Below are 21,264 nucleotides of genomic sequence, written 5' to 3'. Positions count from 1 at the left end.
AGTCGCTCGTGGATGACGTAAGACGAGGACGAATTGCTGATTTCGACATCTGGTTCAACATCTCGGACCCTCAGCTTCACACCGACAGCGCTTTGAAACGATCGAGTGGTGTCGTTGCTTGTCACGTGGACTTTCTGTCCAATGAGCGCAGAGGTTTTTAGCTTGTGGGCGTTTCCGTCGCTGGTCCTTAGCTGCTGGAACCGGGAGCTAGCGGTCCTTCAGCAGCAGCGACGACACGGTGAGTAAAAAAAACGACAACATAATTGATTCTGGTTGTTTGGGTGCTTTTGCATGTGCTCGCCGATTAGCATAGTGTATTACTTCTAATGTTTATTTATACTCACACTCGTGCAGGGTAGACCCTCTTGGCTTTGTTCGGCTAGGCTAACACGCTAGCAGCTAGCAGTGGCTGGGCATTAAACAGCGTCTCTACCATTTTAGTGGTCCATATGCAACAGGGCAGCTTTAGGGTGTAAACTGGAGTCGCCGCTGAAAACCGATCCTTTGCTCCGTCTTTCTGGGCGACACCGTTAAAAGTGCTGGATGTGATGCGCCACGGTGAAGGCGTCGCACCGCTGCTTCGGACGGAGGGGATCCGTTTCGTGGGGGTAGTTGGCCCGCAGCGTTCACACTCCGGCTCCGCTCTGAAATAAAATGGCGTCTATGTTAAAAGTCCACGAACGCAGCAATCTGCGCCCCTAAACCTCCAGCAGTTGCCACAGCTGCGGGTTAACAGGTGACGTAGGGGCTTGGTTTCGACAGGTGAGACAACAGGTGTGATGTTCTTACTGCACTGGGACTGACTGGGGAGTTGTTTTCCTGCCACAACTGTTCGCTGAAATGGAAGTGGCATAAAGTAAGTGAACGTTACATGCGTACGAGGCAAGCTTCAGTTATTGTAGTGTATTGCTGATCACTTTAGAGCTGGACTGTTTAAGGGCTAACGTACTGACCAGGCGATCGTCTGTGTGAACGTGGGCACCGACTTTTGTCTGTTCCTATAAAGCAGCCACGTAAACAGTCAGGATTGTTTATAGTCTCTTGGACATTTTGCATTTTGATTCTCTCTTACTGCGTTTACTGGTTTAGTTTACTGAGCCTGCTGCTTTTACTACAGCGTTATTGCTGACTGTTCTGTTAAGTTTTTATTATCATTATACATATTTTGTAGCAGAAGATGAACAGACACACCATCGCATGTAAAGACAGGAAACAAAACAGATTGAGTATGTTCTATTCTCAAACTCTGAGTGGTGACGCCTGCCCGAGGTCATTATTGATCATCTTTAACTAGTTATTGATCAAAACTACGAGTGTCATCCAGCTGAGCCTACGGTGGTGTGTAGGTTAAGTCCTGTACATTTCTGTCTTGTAGGGACGCACTGCAGCTCTGTCACCTGCTGCCGAGAAGACGAGAAAACGCCACCATTCACTGGACACGAGCCTCAGTCCCTGGAACAGCAATGGTAACTATTTATTTTCAGTATTAATTATGTTCGATGTTACATTAATATGTAAACAGATAAGAAACACACACTGGTTCACTTGCTGAATATAACCGCTAACGGGACAAAGGCATTGTCACATCTTAATATAGTGGCAGGCCTTGGTGCCAGTACTTTGTTATTCCAGCCTGCCTGGGGCTTCAGGGACACACTGCCGCTTCCACATCCCTACTTGCCTCTAAACCTGCTGTGGCTGTCAGTCCAGACAGCCGCCTTGTGTAATCACTGCGATGCAGGTCTGAGCCAGACGTGTGTTCTCTGTGTCAGTGATTTAATTAATCAAAGACGAGTGAGTGAGAAGGTCTGTTCCTTTAAAAATAGAAGCCCTCAGTGCTTATCAAGGCGTATTCCAGGATGACCTGATCCTGGCTCATAAACTAGAATCAGTCAAATGAGGGCAATATGATGATCAGTTGTTTAGCGAGGTGTTACAGTACTTCTGCCAGCCTCTGTTCTGCACCATGAGTTAGATTTCTGTGAGGTGATTTTTGACTGTGATGTTGTGTAGAATATTCAATGGGAATTTCCCGGATATTGCTTCTCCTACATCAGCAGCTTAAGTTATTTTTTTCACCGAAGCATACACATCACAAACAGGTTCGTCTCCACGTTTACCTCCACTATTCAATCCTTATCTCCTTTCATTTCAATGCCAGCCTCCCCCGATGCGCCACCGCTCAATGCGCGTCTTCATGAATGATGATCGTCACGTCATGGCCAAACACTCTGCCATCTACCCGACTCAGGAGGAGCTGGAAACTGTCCAGAACATGGTGTCTCACACGGAGCGAGCGCTGAAGGCCGTCTCTGACTGGCTAGATAAACAGGAGAAGGGAACGTCCAAGTCTGAGTCAGACGGCACAGATCCTGATAAAGAAAGGTGAAGAAATGTGAAGGCTAAAATTTATTAAGTAAGAAACATTAATGTCTCCCCTCTAAGCGCACCTCAACCCCTTACCCCTGACAGTGATCACAAAGATCAGGCAACTCGCTCTCTGCGTGGTGTAATGAGGGTGGGTCTGGTGGCCAAGGGCCTGCTACTGAAGGGGGACCTAGACCTGGAGTTGGTCCTCCTCTGTAAGGACAAGCCCACCATCAGTCTGCTGAAGAAGGTGTCTGAGAATCTGGTTACTCAGCTCAAGGTAAGGACATACAGCGGCAGAATAAGTTATTGTTGCTCCTAATTGAGGGAACTGGAGAAACACATTACACCATGTTGTGGAAATTCCCAATAAAGAAGCTGATGAGAGAGTTGTCTATTGTGTAATTTATTGCAGTAACAAAAGGAAAAATAATTGTAAAGCAAATTAAAACATTGATGTTGACTGTGCACAATCAATAACCCAAAGACCAGCTGGGGAGATTAAAACATACACCACAGAGGTATAATACAAAGATCCCAAAATGCCTAGCGTCTCACTGTCAGAGAGAAGGGGCAATAAAAGTCAAATCACAAAAAGCGAGAGCTTCTCGACCTTGGTTTTGGGGAGTCCGACAGGAGCCAGTCAGATATATAAAAAGTGATATGAACTGAAGTGCACGTATAAGAAACATGTAAGCTGAACATAAACTATACGATAACGGTATAAGAGAAACCCAATTTTTCCATTACACCCTCCACGTCGCTGCTTCAGTACTTGGTGGATGCCAGATTCCACCTTTGACAGACTGTACAATGAATCTCTGTATTACACACATGGCAAATCAGCCTCAGAGTATCATCGTTCTGTTCCATTTACTCCTCGCTCTCCTTCCCAGACTATCACAGAAGACAAATATGTGGTGACCCAGAACGTCCGTGAGGCTAGTATTATCATCAAGAACACCAAGGAGCCCCCCCTCACCCTCACCATTCACCTAACATCCCCTTTGGTGCGTGAGGAGATCGAAAGGGCTGCTGCTGGAGGTAAGCTCCTACATCCAGGCCTCTGTGTCGTAGTTAGAGGTTCTACTCCTTCAGCAGGGAGGCCAAGCAGCAAGCCAGGCTAGACAGTTATTGTTTATTGGGCCTTCAATGGAGCTAGGGGACAAGAATGCACCATCACATAATGAACATGTGCTATGCTTATAGCTCTAGCCACTCTCATAGTTCCATGTAATGTAATTGTACATTTTTGATGGCCCAATATACAGTACAGGGCAGGTAGTTTACTGACTGCTGAGGACATGGCTTCCCCACCATCATCAAGGTCACCAACGAATGAAGGCTTACTGAGAATTTCCCCAATTCAAGAGAGACCACTTTGTTTGCATGTGTTTTATCACTGATGATGAACGGTTTGCATTGCAGCAAAAATGAGTAGCAAAACACGAGCTGAGCTTGTCCTTGGCGGATGGACCCAGCAGTGGCGATGGGCTGTCTGAGGTTCCTTGGCAGGGAAGGCTCGGGGTTACATGTAATGACAAGGAGCGTGTGGAAATGCATTCATGTCCAGCATCCTGCCTAAACATACAGGGAAAGGAAGCAGCGACTCCATCTGAGATGCCTGCAGTAGTTGTGATCCCAGTGTTGGCAGGTCTTTAGCCTTGACCTTATCTGTAGCCCCGTGCTAACAGCAGGGCCCGCTTTGGGTCTTTGGTATCATTAATGGGACTTTTTCTGAAGCCATCAGTTTTGCTGCAGTGTGGACCTGTTTTGATACCCACGTTTGTGCATCTGATAACTTCTGCCTGTGGTTCCAATTCTGATTCTCTCTGTCAAGCCTTCTAGTTTGTCAATTTTAGGGACGCTGGACCTTTGACCAACTGGCCGCTCTCTGTCTCGGAAGGGGCAATGTGCAGTGTACCCAGAATAGGGCCGAAGGGGAGGGGCTCTGCCTCCTGTTAGGACAATAGCACAGAGTTTATTCATTTTTATGAGCACAGTATAGCGAGGTGGTAGAAAACGTACTGTGGAGAGTTCTCTGGTTCAGACAGGACCTTTTACTTCTCTGAAGGGCTGATCTCTGGCCAGCACCTGATGCACTGCATTGGCTTCAGTATGAGCATTTATTGAGAGGCCGTTACTGTAAAATTCCTATTCATTCTCTCAAAGCAATGAATCTTGCTACTGAAGGTGAAGTAGTGTGAAGCGTTTCCACTGATGCCTTATTTTCACATAAGAACCTTCACATTGTTCTAACAGACTAACTTGAGACCGTAGAACCTCTGGTGATCCACCCTGTCTAGCACTAATTCCTCCATTTGATTTGGAGCAGCTACAGAGAAGCCTCTGTGATTATTCTTGTTAAGGATATATTTTGTCAGGGTCTAATTCCAACCCACCGTGGCTGTGCTCTGTTCTAACGCCCTAATTACTGTGGGTGTGAGCGTGTAGATGCATAATAAGTGGAAGGATGAGACGCGTAGCGGTTCTCCAGAGGAGGGGTCCCCCTCCCCTTCCCCTTCCTGCCTGTGGTTTGGGAAGGCTGCCTGTGTTCCCCCTGGCCGGATGACAGAACTCCCCTTGGTCAAACTGTACCTTGTCTTCTTATTCCACCTGCCAATAGAATCGCTTTCAGTCAACGATCCCCCGGATGTTCTGGACAGGCAGAAATGCCTAACTGCCTTGGCATCTCTCCGCCACGCTAAGTGGTTCCAGGTTTGGATCTTGTCTTTATTTGTCTCTAAACAGAAGTAGTTTTCACTTTGGTTTACGCTCGATGTTCTTTTGTCTTTTCTTTGGATGTTCTATGTTATTTTTCTTTATTTACTCTTGAAGTGTTCTTCCTGTAGTAATACCTGATGATCTGGATGAAACCTTTACTACACTATTGTAGAGTTGCTTTGCTCACTAAACAGGTTCTCCTGCCGTGGCATTTTTATTTTGAAATGGTTCATTGCTGCTTTTTAGTTCCTGAGTTTATTAGCCTCCCTCACAGCTGCTTAATTCAAATCAGCCTCAATGTGGGACTAATCCACCGTGTGTCAGGTGCAATATTTCTATCTTGTCAGTGTTTGTGAGTGACTTGTTTTCCACCTTTCGAGCACCTCCTGCTTCACCATCCTGTAGCATTAAAGAGAAGGTCTGTAGAGAGCCACGTTGGCAGCTCATGGCCATCCTGTCACTCTGACAGTCCATCTGTGCAGCTTCTTGTAGACTGTTGCCTCGGCTTCTCCTGCTCTCTGGCTGTTTACTCAAAACCAACAGGAATATTGCACCTGGAGTCTCTCCTTTAAATTTATATTTACTATGACTGCAAACGCAAGCAGTTGTTTCAAAGCTGATATAAAGTTACTCCTCCTCTTTAGGCACATGCATGTGTTTCTCCCCACAAACATATATTTGATGTCTGATACCATTAGTCATTTTGGCTTTTGACTCCCAGTTGTGAATTTGGATAAATGAAGTAATCAAACATTGCATCGTCTATTGTTATCTCTGGACATAATGGCAAAGCTAATGCTCAAAGTCCAAGTGGCTTCTTTTACTTACTGTCATTTGTTGGATTTTGCTCTGTTATTTCTATCTTGAGCTAACACTACATGCCCCCCCCCCTTTCCTTCATTGTGTCCACAGGCCAGAGCCAATGGGCTGCGCTCCTGTGTCATCGTCATTCGGATCCTGAGGGACCTGTGTGTTCGCGTCCCGTCCTGGGCCCCGCTTCGTGGCTGGGTCAGCAAAATCTTTGTCGTTTGTCTTCTTGGTCACAACTAAAGCTCATTTGGTAGACCCACACCTTAACCAAGCTTAGTGATGTCCTCATTCCCTGTCTATCTGCAGCCACTGGAGCTGATCTGTGAGAAGGCTATTGGCACAGGGAACCGGCCCATGGGTGCAGGAGAAGCTCTGCGGAGGGTTTTGGAGTGTCTGGCTTCAGGAATCCTCATGGCAGGTGTGTGGGTAGAGTCCTGTCTCTAACATGTTGTCCTCTGTCCTCTGCATCATATCAGTTTAAAACCAGCTCTGTTGTCCTCATTAATTAGTTGAATACTGCTCCCAGGACATGTTGTGTGATTAGCAGAGATGTGTCTGTAAGGTTTGTTTGTAATAAACGGTTCTGTAGATGGAGCTGGAATCTCTGACCCGTGTGAGAAGGAGGCCACAGATGCCATCGGTCACTTGGACCAACAGCAGAGAGAAGACATCACAGCAAGTGCACAAGTGAGTGAAACACAGCCATGCATTAGAGTCGTTTAAGAATGTGTGGGTCCTATTGTGTATTTGCTTTATTTCAGCATGCCTTAAGGCTGTCGGCTTTCGGACAGCTTCACAAAGTGCTTGGAATGGATCCCCTTCCCTCAAAGATGCCCAAGAAGCCTCGCACCGATGCTCCTATCGATTACACAGGTAAAGCAGAGGTGTCACTAGCTGGTTCAGTTGTTTAAATCTGTTTTGGTTGCTAATAAAGATAATTCCATAAACATAAAGTGCTTTGTATTCTTGTGACATTGTTTTTCCATTTGTTTGTGATTTAGTGCAAATTCCACCTAGTACAGCAAATGCTCCACCAATGAAACGGCCCATTGAGGAGGAGGAGGGTCCTGATGACAAGAGTCCTAACAAGAAGAAGAAAAAGCTGCAGAAGAAATGTAGGAACTATCACCTAGAAGCTATTCAGCCATTCAGCACACAGATGTCCAGCTTCAAGGCTTTACTTCGCAACGATTCCACACTAATGTCAGGCCAGAACTCAGGTCCTAAGACACGTTTAAAAAGATAGGTGTCTAGTTCCAGGGGAAAGCAACTGATGATGAATCACAAAGTGAAATGACAGGCCGGTTGGTCTCTAGAACACTGTAGAACAGGTGTTAGTGAGCAGAACTAACCGTACACATGTACACTCAGCGTGTCAGGCTGCTCCTTGTGTAACCTCTTGATGGTGTCCTTCCACCAGCTGCCGAGGAGAAGGCCGAGCCTCCTCAGGCCATGAACGCTCTGATGAGACTCAACCAGCTGAAGCCTGGTCTTCAGTACAAGCTGATATCCCAGACGGGCCCAGTTCACGTCCCGGTCTTCACTATGGCTGTAGAAGTGGATGGCAAGAGCTTTGAGGCCTCTGGCCCATCCAAACGCACAGCCAAGCTGCATGTGGCCGTGAAGGTGAGCACCCAAGGACGCTTTGTGACCAGTTTGTTATTTGATCGCATGTATTTATTCAAAGGCACATGCAGAGTCTGACTGATCTGTGTGGACTCCTTCAGGTCCTGCAGGACATGGGTCTACCTACAGGGGTGGAGGCGAAGACAGCCGAGTCCATAAAATCAGAAGAGCTTGCAGTTCCTGTGGAAGATGTGAAGCCAGTGGTGCTGCCTGTTGAAACCCCGACTGCTTCTACAGCCGCAGCGAACACGGACGCCACCGACGCTGTGGAGGTACGAGGCCGCTCCCTGTTGGAGACTTGTGTTTGCTTTCCTTTTAACTGAAGCGATGCATTTCCTGTCAGACGGCTCGCCAACAGGGACCCATCCTAACTAAACATGGCAAGAATCCGGTGATGGAGCTGAACGAGAAGCGCCGTGGCCTCAAGTACGAACTGATCTCAGAGACAGGTGGCAGCCATGATAAACGCTTCGTCATGGAGGTGGAGATCGATGGACAGAAGTTCCAGGGGACAGGTTCCAATAAGAAAGTGGCCAAAGCATATGCGGCCCTGGCGGCTCTGGAGCGGCTCTTCCCAGAGGGCTCTGTTTCTGAAGCTGCTAAAAAGAAGAAGGGACCCCCGATGGTAAGCAGTGGAATGCAGGCGTCATCATCACACGTGGTCAGTAGAATTTAAAAGGTGATGCAGAACTAAAAGCTCACATCAGCAACATAGAGCTGGATGCTACATGTAAAGGAGCATTCAGGATTCAGTAAAAGTGAATGTTTGGGTAATTATTTAAGTTTGGTCTTCAGCACGCTGCAGGCTTCGGCATGATGGGCCCCTCTGGAGGCATAGAAGCAACTATGCCCAGAGGCCGAGGAAGAGGAGGCCGTGGCCGTGGGAGGGGCAGAGGGTTCAACAACGGAGGCGGCTACGGCCAAGGAGGTAAGACGCCGCTGGGGTGGGATTAATAATGGTACAACGCTGGATCAGAGAAGTGAACCTGTGTTTCCCTCCCAGGTGGCTTTGGAACGTATGGTTATGGAAACAGTGCTAACTCTGGATACAGTGAGTATTTATTTGACCGCTTTGACCTTTGTGTAACGTCTCGTCCTCTGTCTGTGAAGCTGTTGGGTTTCCACTCACTTCAGAATGTATTCAGACCTGTCATTCAGGAGCTCTAAATCCTCTTCACACGCTTCCCTACCTGTTGCTCAGGTTCTTCCTGACATGTTCTTTCTGACTTCATCTGCTGGACAAAGTGTCTCAGCACATGTTCATTAAAGGAGTTGCTCCTCCTGTCCTGGTTCTTCAACTGTGTTCTCCACATGTCCTCCCTTTGATGGACCACACACTCACAACAACTGTTAAAAAAATGTGTCACTTGTTGAAGCCACTAGTCTCGCTGTGAATTCCCAGTGAGACAGTCAGGTCCAGGTTTTCTTGTGGACTCACTCAGCAGGGTCTGAATATTTTCTGAAGCCACCGGCAGCTGCGCTGGTGTGTACGTGGCTGGGTGGTGACTACAGCACATGTTGGGATGTCCCGGTTCAGTGATTTTACATTTCTCTGCTTTAAGCCACAGGATTGATTCTGGTTTTGACAACCCCCCTTTTATGAGAGCTGCTTCCCTCTGGCAGCCTGTTCTGAGGACTGACCTACCTGAGAGTGACAGGAGCAGAGAAATCTAAAAAACCCACCGACTCTGACCTATAGAAGGTTGAACTGCCACTTTGATGGCAGAGATATCCAAATAAAGCTAATTTTGATCATTTCTTCCCTTTCTCTGCCCTGTCTCACTCTTTAGGTGACTTTGTCTCAGACTGCTATGGCTACCACGAGTTTGCAACATAGATCTTCCCCAGTCTTAGAAAATCTAAATACTCCTGTAGAGAGGATAATCATGGACTTAAAGACTCAGTAGTGTTCCAGCTCCATCACCCTCCTCCACCAAGACCACAACCCTGGGAACAGAGTGACACTGACCCGTCCGCTCCGTCTCGTCCTCTTAGCGCGACACCTCGGGCAGGTGATCGCCTGCATGCATGTAGCCACAGGCCACCTTCTGTTCTCTTGGCTTATGTGGATGAACTGCCCACGGACAAAGGCTCAGTTTGTGGATTGAGCTGGACAACAAACGGCAGCAGCCTCTTGGTGTCCACACTGTTTACATTGATGAAGACCTTAACATTAATCGTCTCATGGTTCCTGTCACTACCAGTCTGTGCTGAGATTTGCATTTCCAGTTCTGATGTCCACATCACTGTCTGGTCAAAACGCTGCATCAGGGGAGATGTTTGAACACAAACGGCTGAAATAAAGAGAGATTTCTGTTTGGGAAGGAAAAGCTGTTCAAAGTGTTTTTTGTTTTATTTTTTTTTAAATAAATAAAACCATTCATCACTGACTGCAGAGTCTGAATTACTTCAGTCTGAGTGGATGCTCTGTAGCGTAGCTGTTAATGGATGATGTTGACAGTGCTGTGCTGTCACTTCTCAGATTACTACTCCAGCGGCACAAACGGAGGAGCAGGGGCATCAGGCAGTCCATCGGCCGGTCCTCCAACCAGCGCAGCACCTGGCGCGGCGGAGGGCTCCTACGGCGCCTACTACCAGAACGACGGCGCCTACGCTGCCGCCTCCGGCGCCAAGACCCCTAAAAAGAAAGTGCCCATGCACAAGGCAGGGAAGTCGGCCTTTCTCGGGCCTCTGAATGCCAGCAGCGGCTCCGCGGGGGGCTACCAGCCGGGCCCCTCCGGACAGGGCTCCTACAACCAGTACGGCCAGGGCTATGGGCCAGGAAAGAAGGCCTTCAGCCAGAACCAGGGCGGGGCCGGGGGCTACTCCTACAGCACCGCCTACCCGAGTCAAGTGACGGGGGGTTCTGGAGGGAGCCAGGACTACAGCTACGAAGGTGAGTTAACGACAGTCACAAAGATTGTAGATCTGTTCCGGAGTCCACACTGACCTGGTTGTTCATCTCTAGGCTTCAGTAGTCAGTCCAGTTACAGCTCACAGGCAGGAGGTGGCAGCAGCCAGGGCTTTGGCACCAACCACTCTCAGTACCACAACCCAACAGGCTACGGCAGAGGAGACGGCAGCACGAACTATAAGTACAGATAGACGGAGTCCGCGCGTCTACAAAGCATCCAAAGAACGTGTGCGACAGCTCTGCCTTTTCCATGTTGGCTTCTTTTGGGTTCTTGTGTAGCACGTGGCACAGAGTGAGTGTCTGTGGTGTGGTCCTGGTCTGGTCAGTGCTCGGTCCTGTGATTTCTAACTTATTTTTCTTATTCTGTGCTACCAGACCTCATTCATGTCACTTAAATATGAACTCGCTCTTTAGTTCTCCTGTGAATCTAGTTCAGTTGTGTAGTTTGAAACTACAATCGTTCTTGTATTTTTTGTAACTATTCAAAACCCACAACAGCTTCTTTTTTTCTTCTATTGCTTGTAATTTGTTCTTATTTTGTAATTTACCTGATGTGACGTAGTTCTTTTAATAAATGCTTTTAGAGGTTGCTGTTGTCTTTCTGACTGGGCAGGGTTTGTTCCTGTTGATGTAAAACAAGTGTTTGTATGAATAAATACATTTTATTTTGAGTGTTTTTCTCTCAAGTGATGTTCATCATCTGAAGCTTTTTTCTAAATGGACCAGAGCAAAGTGATGCCGAAACACTAGCGTTCTCAATGTTGAGACAAACCTCGGTCCTGTGGGTCAACCCGGAACCAAGGATCCGCTCACGACGTCACGTGCCGCTGGTGACACGCAAGATTCTAGTAACTGCTTTCATTTTGTCTGCTGAATATGTGAACAGTCATTACGGTAATCGGGTTGTTCCTTGTCGCTGTAGTCGAGTATTTTCGGCCAAGGCGCAGCTCTACGTCACTTCCGCTTTCTTTTCGGCCGTGCGAAGACTCCAGCATGGGGGACGCCGGTGTTGTGGAGAGGTTTCTCCAGTGGCTTGAGAAGGCGGACGACGGCGTGGACAGCCGGGACGTGGCGAGCGGCCTCGGGGAGGAGCACCAGGTTGTGGTCGGCGCCGTGAAGAGTCTGCAGGCTGCCGGAGATGTGGGTTTCTGCCGTCGTTAGCAGGCTAGCTAGCGAATGCTAAGGAGTTTGACTGATGCAATGAAAGGTAGACGTTCTAAAAAGGTTCATGAGCTCAGCATGGAGGCACTGCTCAGTCCACTAATCCGGACTTTCCGAATATTTAAAGAGCTGGGCATCAGAACCACATCAAGGGAACATTCAAGTGCTTTTCAATTCTGTCTCCACTTACTATTTCAGAGAAGAGTAAAGCTCCCGACTAGTCATCTGGTTCATTATAATAGTTTATCAGCTAAACAACTTGATCCACGTGACCATATTCTGCTGTTTTTAAAACTTCAGACCAAGTGACGTCACGCCTGTCACTTGATGCAGATGTCAGGTGTGACTGAGGCTAATACCGGTAAGTTGCGCTTGTCCCCCGGGTGCAGGTCATCGTAGCTGATTTGCGCAGCTCCAAGCATTGGGAGCTGACGGAGGAGGGCACGGAGATCGCTGAGCAGGGCAGCCACGAGGCCCGGGTCTTCAGCGCTGTCCCTTTGGAGGGTCTGGCTCAGACTGAGCTCATGGTGAGTGCTGCAGGCGCACAGGGGTTGGGTTGTCTGTATACATGCACCATGTAGCTGTGAAGCCTATTGTTATTGGTGACAATGTTCTGCCTTTGCCTTCATGTAGAAACTGTCCTTTGGGAAGATCGGCTTTAGCAAAGCCATGTCCAACAAGTGGATCCGAGTGGACAAGGCACACGAAGGCGGGCCAAGGATTTTCAGGACTGTACGTGGATTCTTATACGGCCCAGCTGTTTGTGGTCAGAGGTTCTCAGGTTTGTAACTGTCACTCTTTGGTTCCCAGGTGGAGGTTGTGGAGGACCAGGTCCGACAGAAACTGCTTCTGGTTCAAAAAGGAGACGCCTCTCAGCTGGACGAGAAAGAAAGGAATGAGCTGAAGAAAAGGAAGCTGCTGTTGGAAGTGTAAGTTCCAGAGTGGCTCAGACTGAGGCAATACACCACAGTCCGCTGATCTGTTGGAAATGAAGGAACAAGTGGTGGCTGTGAGTAGGAGCTTGTCTGAAATGGCAGAGCAGCAGAACGCTGTGCTCATAACCAGACTCACGGTCTCCTTCAGTGTTCTGTTAAGGTCTAATGCAGTTACTGCTCCTTCCTTACTGCTTCAGACCCAGGATGCTCTCAGCCTGCCTCACAATCTTGTTAAAGTGTGGAACATAAATGAGTTGGAAAATATCCAGGACTTCTAACGTGGTGCTGCTGTCTGACAGCATGCAGCAGTAGGGGTTAGAAATGGGTTCTGCTGGGACCAGTGTGTGTCCGGCTCTGCTTCTACTTTAGACCTTTATTTTCCTTTTCTCACATCACTAAACACACAGAGAATCATCTGAAGTCAGGAGGCTCCAAACGCCTTAGTTACTGTACTGAACGGTTTCCTGAATATGAAACCCCACTGTTTGTGAGGCAGCGTCCAAGTGCTGCTCCTCATCTCTGTAAAGCAAACACTAACACAGCGGCTGTCTGCTGCTGTGTCCTCAGGACGGTGAAGTCTTACTGGATCACCAAGGGCAGCTCCTTCAGCACCACCCTCACCAAACAGGAGACGGAGCTCACGCCCGACATGATCGCCACGTGAGTCCCCTTTGTTTCGTTTTGGGCTTAAACAAGGTCTAACGTGTCCCGTCTGCCCTCAGCTGCCCGTCAGTGGCAGCGTGCAGGGTCCCAGACCCAGGACACAGAGCAGGCTCTGCTCATGAAAGGGGACAAGGCCAAAGACTAGGACTTGGTCCTAAAGGCAGCGCAGGACACGGCTACAGGTCCAAATATGAGAAACCATCAGAACATGTGGAAATGGTTTGTTCAGAGACGTTAATGCAGCGACAGCAGCCGGAAGGTGTTCTAAGATGCTTTGCCCTTCGCTGTTTTTAAATTCTGGGTCCAGAGGCAGCTGGAAGGAGAAGAAGTTTAAACCCTACAACTTCGAGGCCATGGGCGTAGCCCCCGACTGTGGCCACCTGCATCCGCTCATGAAGGTGCGAACACAGTTCAGGCAGATCTTCCTGGAGATGGGGTGAGGAGCCATGACAGCACAGCGATGCTTCACACACATTGAACACGCAGCATTAAGCCTGAGCTCTGTGCAGCTTCACTGAGATGCCGACCAACAACTTCATAGAAAGCTCCTTCTGGAACTTTGACTCCCTGTTCCAGCCCCAGCAGCACCCGGCCAGGGACCAGCATGACACCTTCTTCCTGTCCGGTGAGGCCAGGCCCAGCTTCTCTCGCCCAGAGTCCAGCATCATCTCCTCTGACTGCTGTATAATACAACATTTGTTCTCAGATCCGGCACTGGCCCACGAGTTCCCGCAGGAATACCTGGAGAGAGTGAGGCGGGTCCACTCTGAGGGAGGCTTTGGGTCACAAGGGTGAGACAGAATAAATCACACCAGACACGTTGTCCTCCTCGCTTGACTTAATGACACAAACTTGAGTCTTACTCATCATCTCACAGCAGCATTTGTAGTATTAACCGGCATCCTCCTCTGCAGGTACAAGTACGACTGGAAGATAGAAGAAGCCCAGAAGAACATTCTGCGAACTCACACCACAGCTGTCAGCGCGCGCATGCTCTATAAACTGGCCCAGCAGGTGAGCCAGTCCCACAGCTGGGCTCCAGCCCAAGAGGCCAGCTCGCTCACACACTTTTACTCTAAAGCCAACACTGGCTCCAGAGACGAGGTCATTGGGGAACCCTCAGTACCGATCAAAGCTTTGATGACGGTGCTTCTCCGACTCGTTCTCCAGGAGAAGTTCACTCCAGTCAAGTACTTCTCCATCGACCGCGTGTTCAGGAACGAGACGCTGGACGCCACCCACCTGGCTGAGTTCCACCAGATAGAGGGCGTGGTGGCCGACTACGGCCTGACACTGGGAGACCTGGTGGGAGTCCTGCACCAGTTCTTCACCAAACTAGGTCAGGAGCCGTCGGCGCTGCAGACGCGTCCACGCACTGAGCTTCTGATCGTGTGTGTGACACAAATCTCCTGTGCTCTTCCAGGAACCACCAAGCTGCGCTTTAAGCCAGCCTACAACCCGTACACCGAGCCCAGCATGGAGGTGTTCAGCTACCACGAAGGTGCAGACCTGCTGCCGCGGCGTCTAAACGTCCATATCTGTCAAACTGAACCTGCAGGCACTGAGTTAAATCACATTATTCCTGCTGCAGCAAACAGAGCTGTGATTGCAGATGAGGAGCGTGCTTGTCCATGTGTTCTGGTGAAGATGTATTAACAGTCTTAATGTTTAGTTTTCGCTGTCTTCAGGATCTTTGTGTTTGTGCAGGACTAAAAAAGTGGGTAGAAGTTGGAAACTCAGGTGTGTTCAGACCAGAGATGCTGCTGCCCATGGGCCTCCCTGAGGACGTGTCCGTCATCGCCTGGGGTCTGTCTCTGGAAAGGTGAACACACACACACACCGGACGTGTCCTGAGCTTTAGCCAGTGTCGGGTTTTGTTGGATGGTACGTGCTCACTGGGCCTCTCTCGTCTGCCCTTCAGGCCCACCATGATTAAATACGGCATCAACAACATCAGGGAACTGGTGGGACATAAGGTGAACCTGCAGATGGTCTACGACAGCCCCATATGTCAGCTGGACTCATGAGGCCTCCAGCGTTTTCACTGCTGTTAATTTGGAGCCACTTGCTCTTTGCCCTGCGACGCTGCATCTGCTGGCCACAGCTGGATCGCAGCCACGGGTTCTGGGGGTCCCACATGCTGTTGAACGAGCTTTCTAACCAAAGGCAAATAAACAGATTTTGGAAGAAAGTTCAACTGCGTGTAGTTGCTGTGTTAATTTATCTGAAGCCACTTGCCTAGAACGAACAGAACAATCCAAAGCCTGGACTGAGGTTTAAGCAGAACCTCATCACTTCACTCACCGAGTTGATTTTCACATAGCCTCAACTTTTTTTGCTTTTTGCGGGTTTCAGCCCTGAAAAAAATGAGCCCTTGGAACCTCTCGATACCTCAGTAAAAACACTGTTAACAATGAAGTAATAGCACAGAAAAGCTTTATTAAAAAAGCCTAAAAAATCAGCTGATCATTGAGAACACCATAATCCTGAGCTGTTGCTTTGGATCCTCCTGTGATTTAATCTGCGACTGCAGAGCTTCGTCGCGGCCGGTCCTTATGCACCAGTGTTGACAGCAGGCGGAAGCTGCTTCACAGACGACTGAACGGTCGGACACACTTATTCCTGCAGCGCGGACTCGGTTCAGGTTCTACTCTCCGTTTGAGGCAGGAACCCACCAGCGTGGGCGAGACGCCTGCCGAGCTGCAGGATTACCTGGAACCTTAGATCCTCTTAAGCTAAGCAGCCCCTCAGAATAGACTTTGATGAGCGTGAGCAGCTTCCAGACGTAGTAAACAACTCGTTCTAGGAACGAGGTAAAGCTGGCGTCACCGACGGGCTCGCAGCTCATCAGAACACCCGTCATGTTGCGTGTTCAGTAACGCCGGGCCTGTGGGCGGTGGAGCTGCGGTGGTGTCTGTCATTCTCTGTCCCGCGCCCAGCGAGGGCACGGAGGGACCGTGAACCTGCTCTGTCTCGATTCACATCAAGGCGTGTCTGGGTCCAGGTTCCTGTACAGTCAGAACTCCCTCAGGGCGGTGCTGCTGTCTTGGCCCGGGCTGCCAGAGAAGCCCGGGGAGCCGTGACCGGTGGGACTGTGTGGCAGTGGGAAGAAGGACGGGATGTAGGGCATGGCAGCCAGCAGCAGCGGGCTGGGCAGCGGGCTGCCGCCGCTGGACGGAGGGAGCACGATGTCGTCCTGGTCCCACACGTGGAAGGCGTTGTGGGAGAACGGATGCGCCGACGGAGGGGGGCGGAGGGCTCCGTGGCACCGACTGGCCTCCATCTCCACGTCCTCGTCGTCGGGGGGACCCAGCAGACGGTCTGTCCAGGCAGACAGCACATACTCGGGTCAGAGCCACTTCTGGACCCAGCTGATATGTTTTGATATTTAGTTAAAGGTTAAATGATCAACGGGAAACAAATGAAGCTTAAACATTTACAGCTTAAAACACAATGACAATCGCTCAATTACAGACAAGAATTATTACAACCATTACTGGTCTGTCAGCGCAGAGCCGTGTCATCATCCAGCTCTTCCAAGCTGCAAGCAGATTCTACAGACTTTCAGTGCTGAACTTCCACCTGCTTGCTCGTGCTGTTACCTGCTATGTCGATGGCCAGGTCCTTGATGAGGTGCCCGATGATGGCGTAGGCCACGCCGACCACCACCAGCGCTGCCATCAGCAGGTACAGAACCCCTCTGGGCAGCGGGATCAGCTCCTTCACCGGCGGCTTGAACTGCGCGTACAGCGGCTCCAGCGCTGCTGTGTGGCTGGAGTTCAGGCCCAATGGGTCCATGACGGTACCGTGGCCTAGTTCTGCCCTCAGAGGGACACAGACTGTTGGTGTAGGTGAGAGGCGGTGGAGCCCTGGGCTGGGCGTCCCCTCCTCCTCCTCCTCCTCCTGTTGGCTCTGAGCCTGAACTGTTTCAATCTACCGAGAAGTTGAGTCACAGGAATCGGTCCAGTTCTTTCCAACCATAAATCCCCTGATCGGGTTTGATGTCAGTGGGCTGGTTCAGGAAGACACCGGCAGTTTTAAAGGTGAAGTTTAAAAATCTAAATCTGCTACTGAAAATGAGATCTTTGCAGATTCTGGTGTGAAAATTAGGAAATGAGCTTTTGTGCCACTGGTCCACATAAACAGAACCCACACTTAGCTTTAGTTCTGTCCTCCAGTCCGACCCACCTTGCACCTCTTGACTGGTTTTGGTTCTGTATTAATCAACTTCCTTCAGCTTCTGTACCTGAATATGTAGGTAGAACTCAGACACAGCATCTCAGCCTCTTCTGCAGTAGATGGTGACCAGACCTGGCTGCTCCTGGTGCGTGCAGACGTGTTTGAAGTGTTGTGGATTTAAATGTGTGCTTCAGCTTCCACCTTCACACGTTTCATGGGTTTATTTATTCAAGTTGATTAAAATCATTACACAGTGTTGAAGCCGTCTGTTGAAGTCCCGACCCAAGTCCAAACTGGAAGCTACACGTCCACGACTTCACTGTTCTATATGAGACAGGACACGGCAGCGACCGCCTCAGGCGTCAGCCACCATCCAGTGCGTGGACCTGCCGGGCCAAGCGTATGCCGCTCTATTTGTCCACAGTGAAGGACTGCAGGCCCGTGATGGCTCGGCCCAGGATCAGCGCGTGGATGTCGTGAGTACCTGGAACCGAAGACTGCGTCAGAGACCCAAACCAAAACACATGGCTCCTTCCTGCTCCCGTCCAGGAGCGTCTCTCCTCACCTTCGTACGTGTTTACAGCCTCCAGGTTCAGGACGTGGCGGATGACGTGGTACTCGTCTGCGATGCCGTTCCCTCCCAGCATGTCTCTGGCCTGCCTGGCGACGTCCAGGGCTTTACCGCAGCTGTTCCTCTTCAGCAGGGAGATCATCTCTGGAACCGCCCTGTTGGGAAAACACCATACTGGACACGTCCTTTTCACGCAGAGCATGTGTGTGAGGCAGACCTACCTTTTGTCATCGATGAGTCGCCCCAGCCGCAGACACGACTGCAGCCCGAGGCTGATCTCAGTCAGCATGTCGGCCATCTTCTTCTGCATCAGCTGATTTCTAGCCAGTGGTACACCGAACTGAGTCCTGGCCGAAAATCAGTCAATCGATAATCAAGTTCACTTATTGAACAAAGTTAGCAAAGTGTAGAGCTTGACGTCCGACCTGTCCAGCGTGTACTGACGGGCTGCGTGGAAACAGAACTCGGCGGCACCCAGGGCTCCCCACGCGATACCATACCGAGCGTTGTTCAGGCAGCCAAACGGGCCCTGGACCAGACGGGAGGTTCACAAACAGCTACGTAATACACACACACACACACACACACACACACTCTCAGCACACCACTGTCTCACCCCGAGTCCAGACGCTCTGGGCAGCAGATTCTCCTCTGGCACCTCCACGTCATCCATGACGATCATGCCTGTGGACGAGGCTCTCAGTGAGAACTTCCCTTCGATCTTTGGGGTTGAGAGGCCTTTTAAGCCACGTTCCAGGATGAAGCCACGAATCTTCCCATCGTCGCATTTGGCCCAGACAACAGCCACGTCGGCCACCGGGGAGTTGGTGATCCTGAAGGACACAAATATACCAATATGTTGTAGTCGTGCATTCAAAAAGTCACTTAGGTAACAGTACATTACGTCTGCAACCCTGTTGATTTGGCCTCGCGTTACAGTTAAGAGTTCAGTGCTGCAGCTTAGAGCATCTAAGATGAGCTACTGTTGTTATTTTAGAAAACAATCCCATCGGTAGTTTTTAACTAAGAGACACCACCGACTACAGCACCAATAACAATCACCATGTCTTCGAGCCGCTCAGAGTGTAGGTCCCACTGGACGGATTGTACTTGGCTCTGGTTTCCATGCTGCCGGGGTCGCTGCCGTGGTTCGGCTCGGTCAGCCCGAAGCAGCCCAGGATCTCTCCACGAGCTGAAGGTGACAGAGCGGCCGGTTCAAGCTTGGAAAGCTTAATGTCTGGCAGGGTGACGAGACGCTGCCCTCTCTTACCGAGCCTGGGCAGGTACTTCTGCTTCTGCTGCTCGGTGCCGTACGCGTCGATCGGGTGCATGACCAGCGACGACTGCACGCTCATGACTGAGCGATAACCGCTGTCCACTCTCTCCACTTCTCTGGCGATCAAGCCATAGGCCACATAGCTGGTCCCAGCGCAGCCGTACCCTTCACAGGAAGAACAAATAGAGAAACTGTACAGAAATCACCACTTGACACCATACTTTGAGTCTAAAGTTAACTATTAACAAATAAAAAATAAAAACAAGTCTGGGTTTGTGCTTCATGTGGTCAGACCCGAGATCGATTCGCGTGCTTGATGTTGAGTCTGTAAAATTAGGATTTCATCACAACAATTCAAACAAAATTGTTTAAATCTGTCCAAACAATGTAGAGTCAATGGCATGTTTGATATTTGGCAGTGAGACGGATTCAAGCAGACTGTCCAGTAAAGTCAAACTGAACCATACCTTTGATGGTCGGGCCCAGGACTCCCAGCTCCCCCATCTCGGACACTATTTCTCTGTGGAACACTGGAAAACAGTAAGGTGGAAACTTCTTACACTGAATAACAAGTAATGAAGAGACTGAAGAGACATCCTCACCTTCATTCCTGTTTGCCATCAGGATGCGAGGCATGAGTTTCTCCTGGCAGTAGGTCCGGAAGGAATCTCTGATCATGACCTCCTCCTCCGTCAGCTGGCCCTCCAGGTCCAGGGCATCGCGCCAGTTGAACTGGACCTTTGCTGTTGGACAATCAGACTCATGAAGCAGCAACAACATGAACTGTTATTTGTAAGTCGCTAGCCTACATTACCTACATGCTTTATACTTCTGCTCTGTCTTCTCTATGCCTGTGAAAATAAAATATTAAAGCTTTACTACCCGGTGCAACACGCTTCAAAACAAGCATAGACAAACACTAGACACAGAAGCAAAGCATCCAGCAGGGTGACGTCATCGTTGGCACTCTCAGGCTCGGACATCAGCTGTAGCTGTTGTAAAGTTGTTACACAACTTGGTTAATGGAACAGAGCAGCGAAACCACATCAGAGAAGTCTCTTCCTAAAAACGTGCCCACTTCCCTCTTCTGCACCGACATCAGACGGCTGCGGTCACATCTGCGCTCCCTGCCCCACTCTGGACTTCAGGTGTGTCTGTACTTACCCCACGACGCTGGAGCGGTGGTTCCCTGAGCTCCGGAAGCGGAAACGAGGCCACGTTGATGAGGCCTGACCAGCAGACGGCCCACGGCGCTTCTCAGAGCCATAATGGACGCGAGGCTGCAGAATGACCCACTGAACAGTCAGAACCTGTCAATACGAACACCGAATGCTGATCCTACATGAACGGTCAGGTGCGCGTTGGAGCAAGCGCTGCAACGACGTCAACACCTGATGCAACATTTCCCTCAGTTGGGGAAAAACTAAAGGGACGTGGCTTTAAGTAACACGGAAAGCACAGGAATCCGGGCCTCAACAGGGGGGAGCGCGGACTCCAGACCTGTTGTGTTACGTAGCTAAGCTAACTCTGCAAACAAGCTAACAGCGCTACCCCACGTAACGTAGCAGGAAGCCGCATTCCTAAAACCGGTGAGACGCGAGTCTCCCGGTTATTCAGCAGCGAAGCCACTGTTTCAGTTAAAACGTTTACCTGCGTTTGAGAAGGCAGTCCTTCAGTCTGCTGCGCTGCGGAGACGGGCGCGGAACGTGCCCGCTTCCTGCTGCGTGGCGCCACTGGCCGCGAAGAAGAACGTTACATCGCTACGGTCTGAGCAAGAACACGGTGAGAAGGAACGGAGCCTTCCGCTTGCTGCCTGCAGGGGGCGTCCGCGGGCGCCTTTTACACACGGACACGCATGGGTCTATCGCATCATGTTTACAAAGCAAGATAAAGCCAGTGGAACAACAAGTATAAAACAAAAATTATGCAGAAACGTCAATAGAAGACACTTTAAACAACATAAAGTAAGGAACCCCCCCAGTGATTTAAAGACAAGTACAGAGAAGAAGATGAAGAGTAGGTCAAGGCGCGCATGACG

At 49.9% G+C, this 21,264-nt stretch overlaps 3 protein-coding genes across 7 annotated transcripts; 2 read left to right on the top strand and 1 right to left on the bottom strand.

Moving 5' to 3' along the window:
• Positions 1-99: 99 nt before the first annotated feature.
• Positions 100-11,112, top strand: ilf3b (interleukin enhancer binding factor 3b). Of its 3 annotated transcripts, none has more exons than XM_029158533.3 (18): positions 100-238; positions 1,376-1,466; positions 2,162-2,385; positions 2,473-2,647; positions 3,264-3,411; positions 4,994-5,085; positions 6,004-6,099; positions 6,208-6,319; positions 6,491-6,588; positions 6,663-6,774; positions 6,903-7,016; positions 7,322-7,527; positions 7,629-7,799; positions 7,871-8,152; positions 8,323-8,455; positions 8,531-8,578; positions 10,010-10,423; positions 10,496-11,112. In XM_029158533.3, exons 2-18 carry the CDS (start codon positions 1,464-1,466, stop codon positions 10,630-10,632), a joined length of 2,565 nt encoding a protein of 854 aa, XP_029014366.1. In that variant the 5' UTR covers positions 100-238; positions 1,376-1,463; the 3' UTR covers positions 10,633-11,112. The 3 variants fall into 3 exon arrangements, with proteins under 3 accessions (XP_029014366.1, XP_029014368.1, XP_029014367.1); XM_029158534.3 differs by lacking the exon at positions 100-238 and adding an exon at positions 717-856; XM_029158535.2 differs by lacking the exons at positions 10,010-10,423; positions 10,496-11,112 and adding an exon at positions 9,318-9,917.
• Positions 11,113-11,396: 284 nt separating this feature from the next.
• farsa (phenylalanyl-tRNA synthetase subunit alpha) lies at positions 11,397-15,397 on the top strand. Of its 2 annotated transcripts, XM_055510798.1 has the most exons (14): positions 11,397-11,581; positions 11,992-12,129; positions 12,236-12,334; positions 12,413-12,531; positions 13,105-13,197; positions 13,260-13,382; positions 13,508-13,636; positions 13,710-13,825; positions 13,907-13,991; positions 14,115-14,214; positions 14,371-14,539; positions 14,624-14,701; positions 14,908-15,022; positions 15,122-15,397. In XM_055510798.1, exons 1-14 carry the CDS (start codon positions 11,435-11,437, stop codon positions 15,225-15,227), a joined length of 1,617 nt encoding a protein of 538 aa, XP_055366773.1. In that variant the 5' UTR covers positions 11,397-11,434; the 3' UTR covers positions 15,228-15,397. The 2 variants fall into 2 exon arrangements, with proteins under 2 accessions (XP_055366773.1, XP_029014471.1); XM_029158638.3 differs by lacking the exon at positions 13,260-13,382.
• Positions 15,398-17,585: 2,188 nt separating this feature from the next.
• LOC114860235 (glutaryl-CoA dehydrogenase, mitochondrial-like) lies at positions 17,586-21,026 on the bottom strand. Of its 2 annotated transcripts, XM_029158679.3 has the most exons (12): positions 20,877-21,026; positions 20,391-20,506; positions 20,045-20,077; positions 19,829-19,969; positions 19,694-19,756; positions 19,221-19,391; positions 19,013-19,142; positions 18,567-18,783; positions 18,376-18,479; positions 18,172-18,297; positions 17,945-18,105; positions 17,586-17,863 (listed from the first exon to the last, which is right to left on the bottom strand). In XM_029158679.3, the coding sequence occupies exons 2-12, from the start codon at positions 20,491-20,493 to the stop codon at positions 17,790-17,792; spliced, it is 1,323 nt and encodes a 440-aa protein (XP_029014512.1). In that variant the 5' UTR covers positions 20,494-20,506; positions 20,877-21,026; the 3' UTR covers positions 17,586-17,789. The 2 variants fall into 2 exon arrangements, with proteins under 2 accessions (XP_029014512.1, XP_029014514.1); XM_029158681.3 differs by lacking the exon at positions 20,877-21,026 and having other exon boundaries at positions 20,041-20,077; positions 20,391-20,459.
• Between the last annotated feature and the right edge of the window lie 238 nt (positions 21,027-21,264).

The sequence above is a fragment of the Betta splendens genome, chromosome 8 (genome assembly GCF_900634795.4).
Source record: "Betta splendens chromosome 8, fBetSpl5.4, whole genome shotgun sequence".
NCBI classification, from domain to species: Eukaryota; Metazoa; Chordata; class Actinopteri; order Anabantiformes; family Osphronemidae; genus Betta; species Betta splendens.
This window is presented reverse-complemented; position numbering and strand designations above follow the sequence as displayed.

Excerpts from the sequence above, each read along its gene's own strand:
- LOC114860235 (XM_029158679.3), bottom strand. The coding sequence starts at position 20,493 with ATGGCTCTGAGAAGCGCCGTGGGCCGTCTGCTGGTCAGGCCTCATCAA. Across the intron at positions 19,757-19,828 it reads GATGGCAAACAGGAATGAAG|TGTTCCACAGAGAAATAGTG; the intron begins GTGAGGATGTCT and ends ACTGTTTTCCAG. Across the intron at positions 18,784-19,012 it reads CTGAGCGGCTCGAAGACATG|GATCACCAACTCCCCGGTGG; the intron begins GTGATTGTTATT and ends TGTGTCCTTCAG.
- ilf3b (XM_029158533.3), top strand. Across the intron at positions 8,456-8,530 it reads AGGCGGCTACGGCCAAGGAG|GTGGCTTTGGAACGTATGGT; the intron begins GTAAGACGCCGC and ends TTTCCCTCCCAG. Across the intron at positions 10,424-10,495 it reads CCAGGACTACAGCTACGAAG|GCTTCAGTAGTCAGTCCAGT; the intron begins GTGAGTTAACGA and ends GTTCATCTCTAG.
- farsa (XM_055510798.1), top strand. The coding sequence starts at position 11,435 with ATGGGGGACGCCGGTGTTGTGGAGAGGTTTCTCCAGTGGCTTGAGAAG. Across the intron at positions 11,582-11,991 it reads GTCTGCAGGCTGCCGGAGAT|GTCATCGTAGCTGATTTGCG; the intron begins GTGGGTTTCTGC and ends CCCCGGGTGCAG. Across the intron at positions 15,023-15,121 it reads TGGGGTCTGTCTCTGGAAAG|GCCCACCATGATTAAATACG; the intron begins GTGAACACACAC and ends TCTGCCCTTCAG.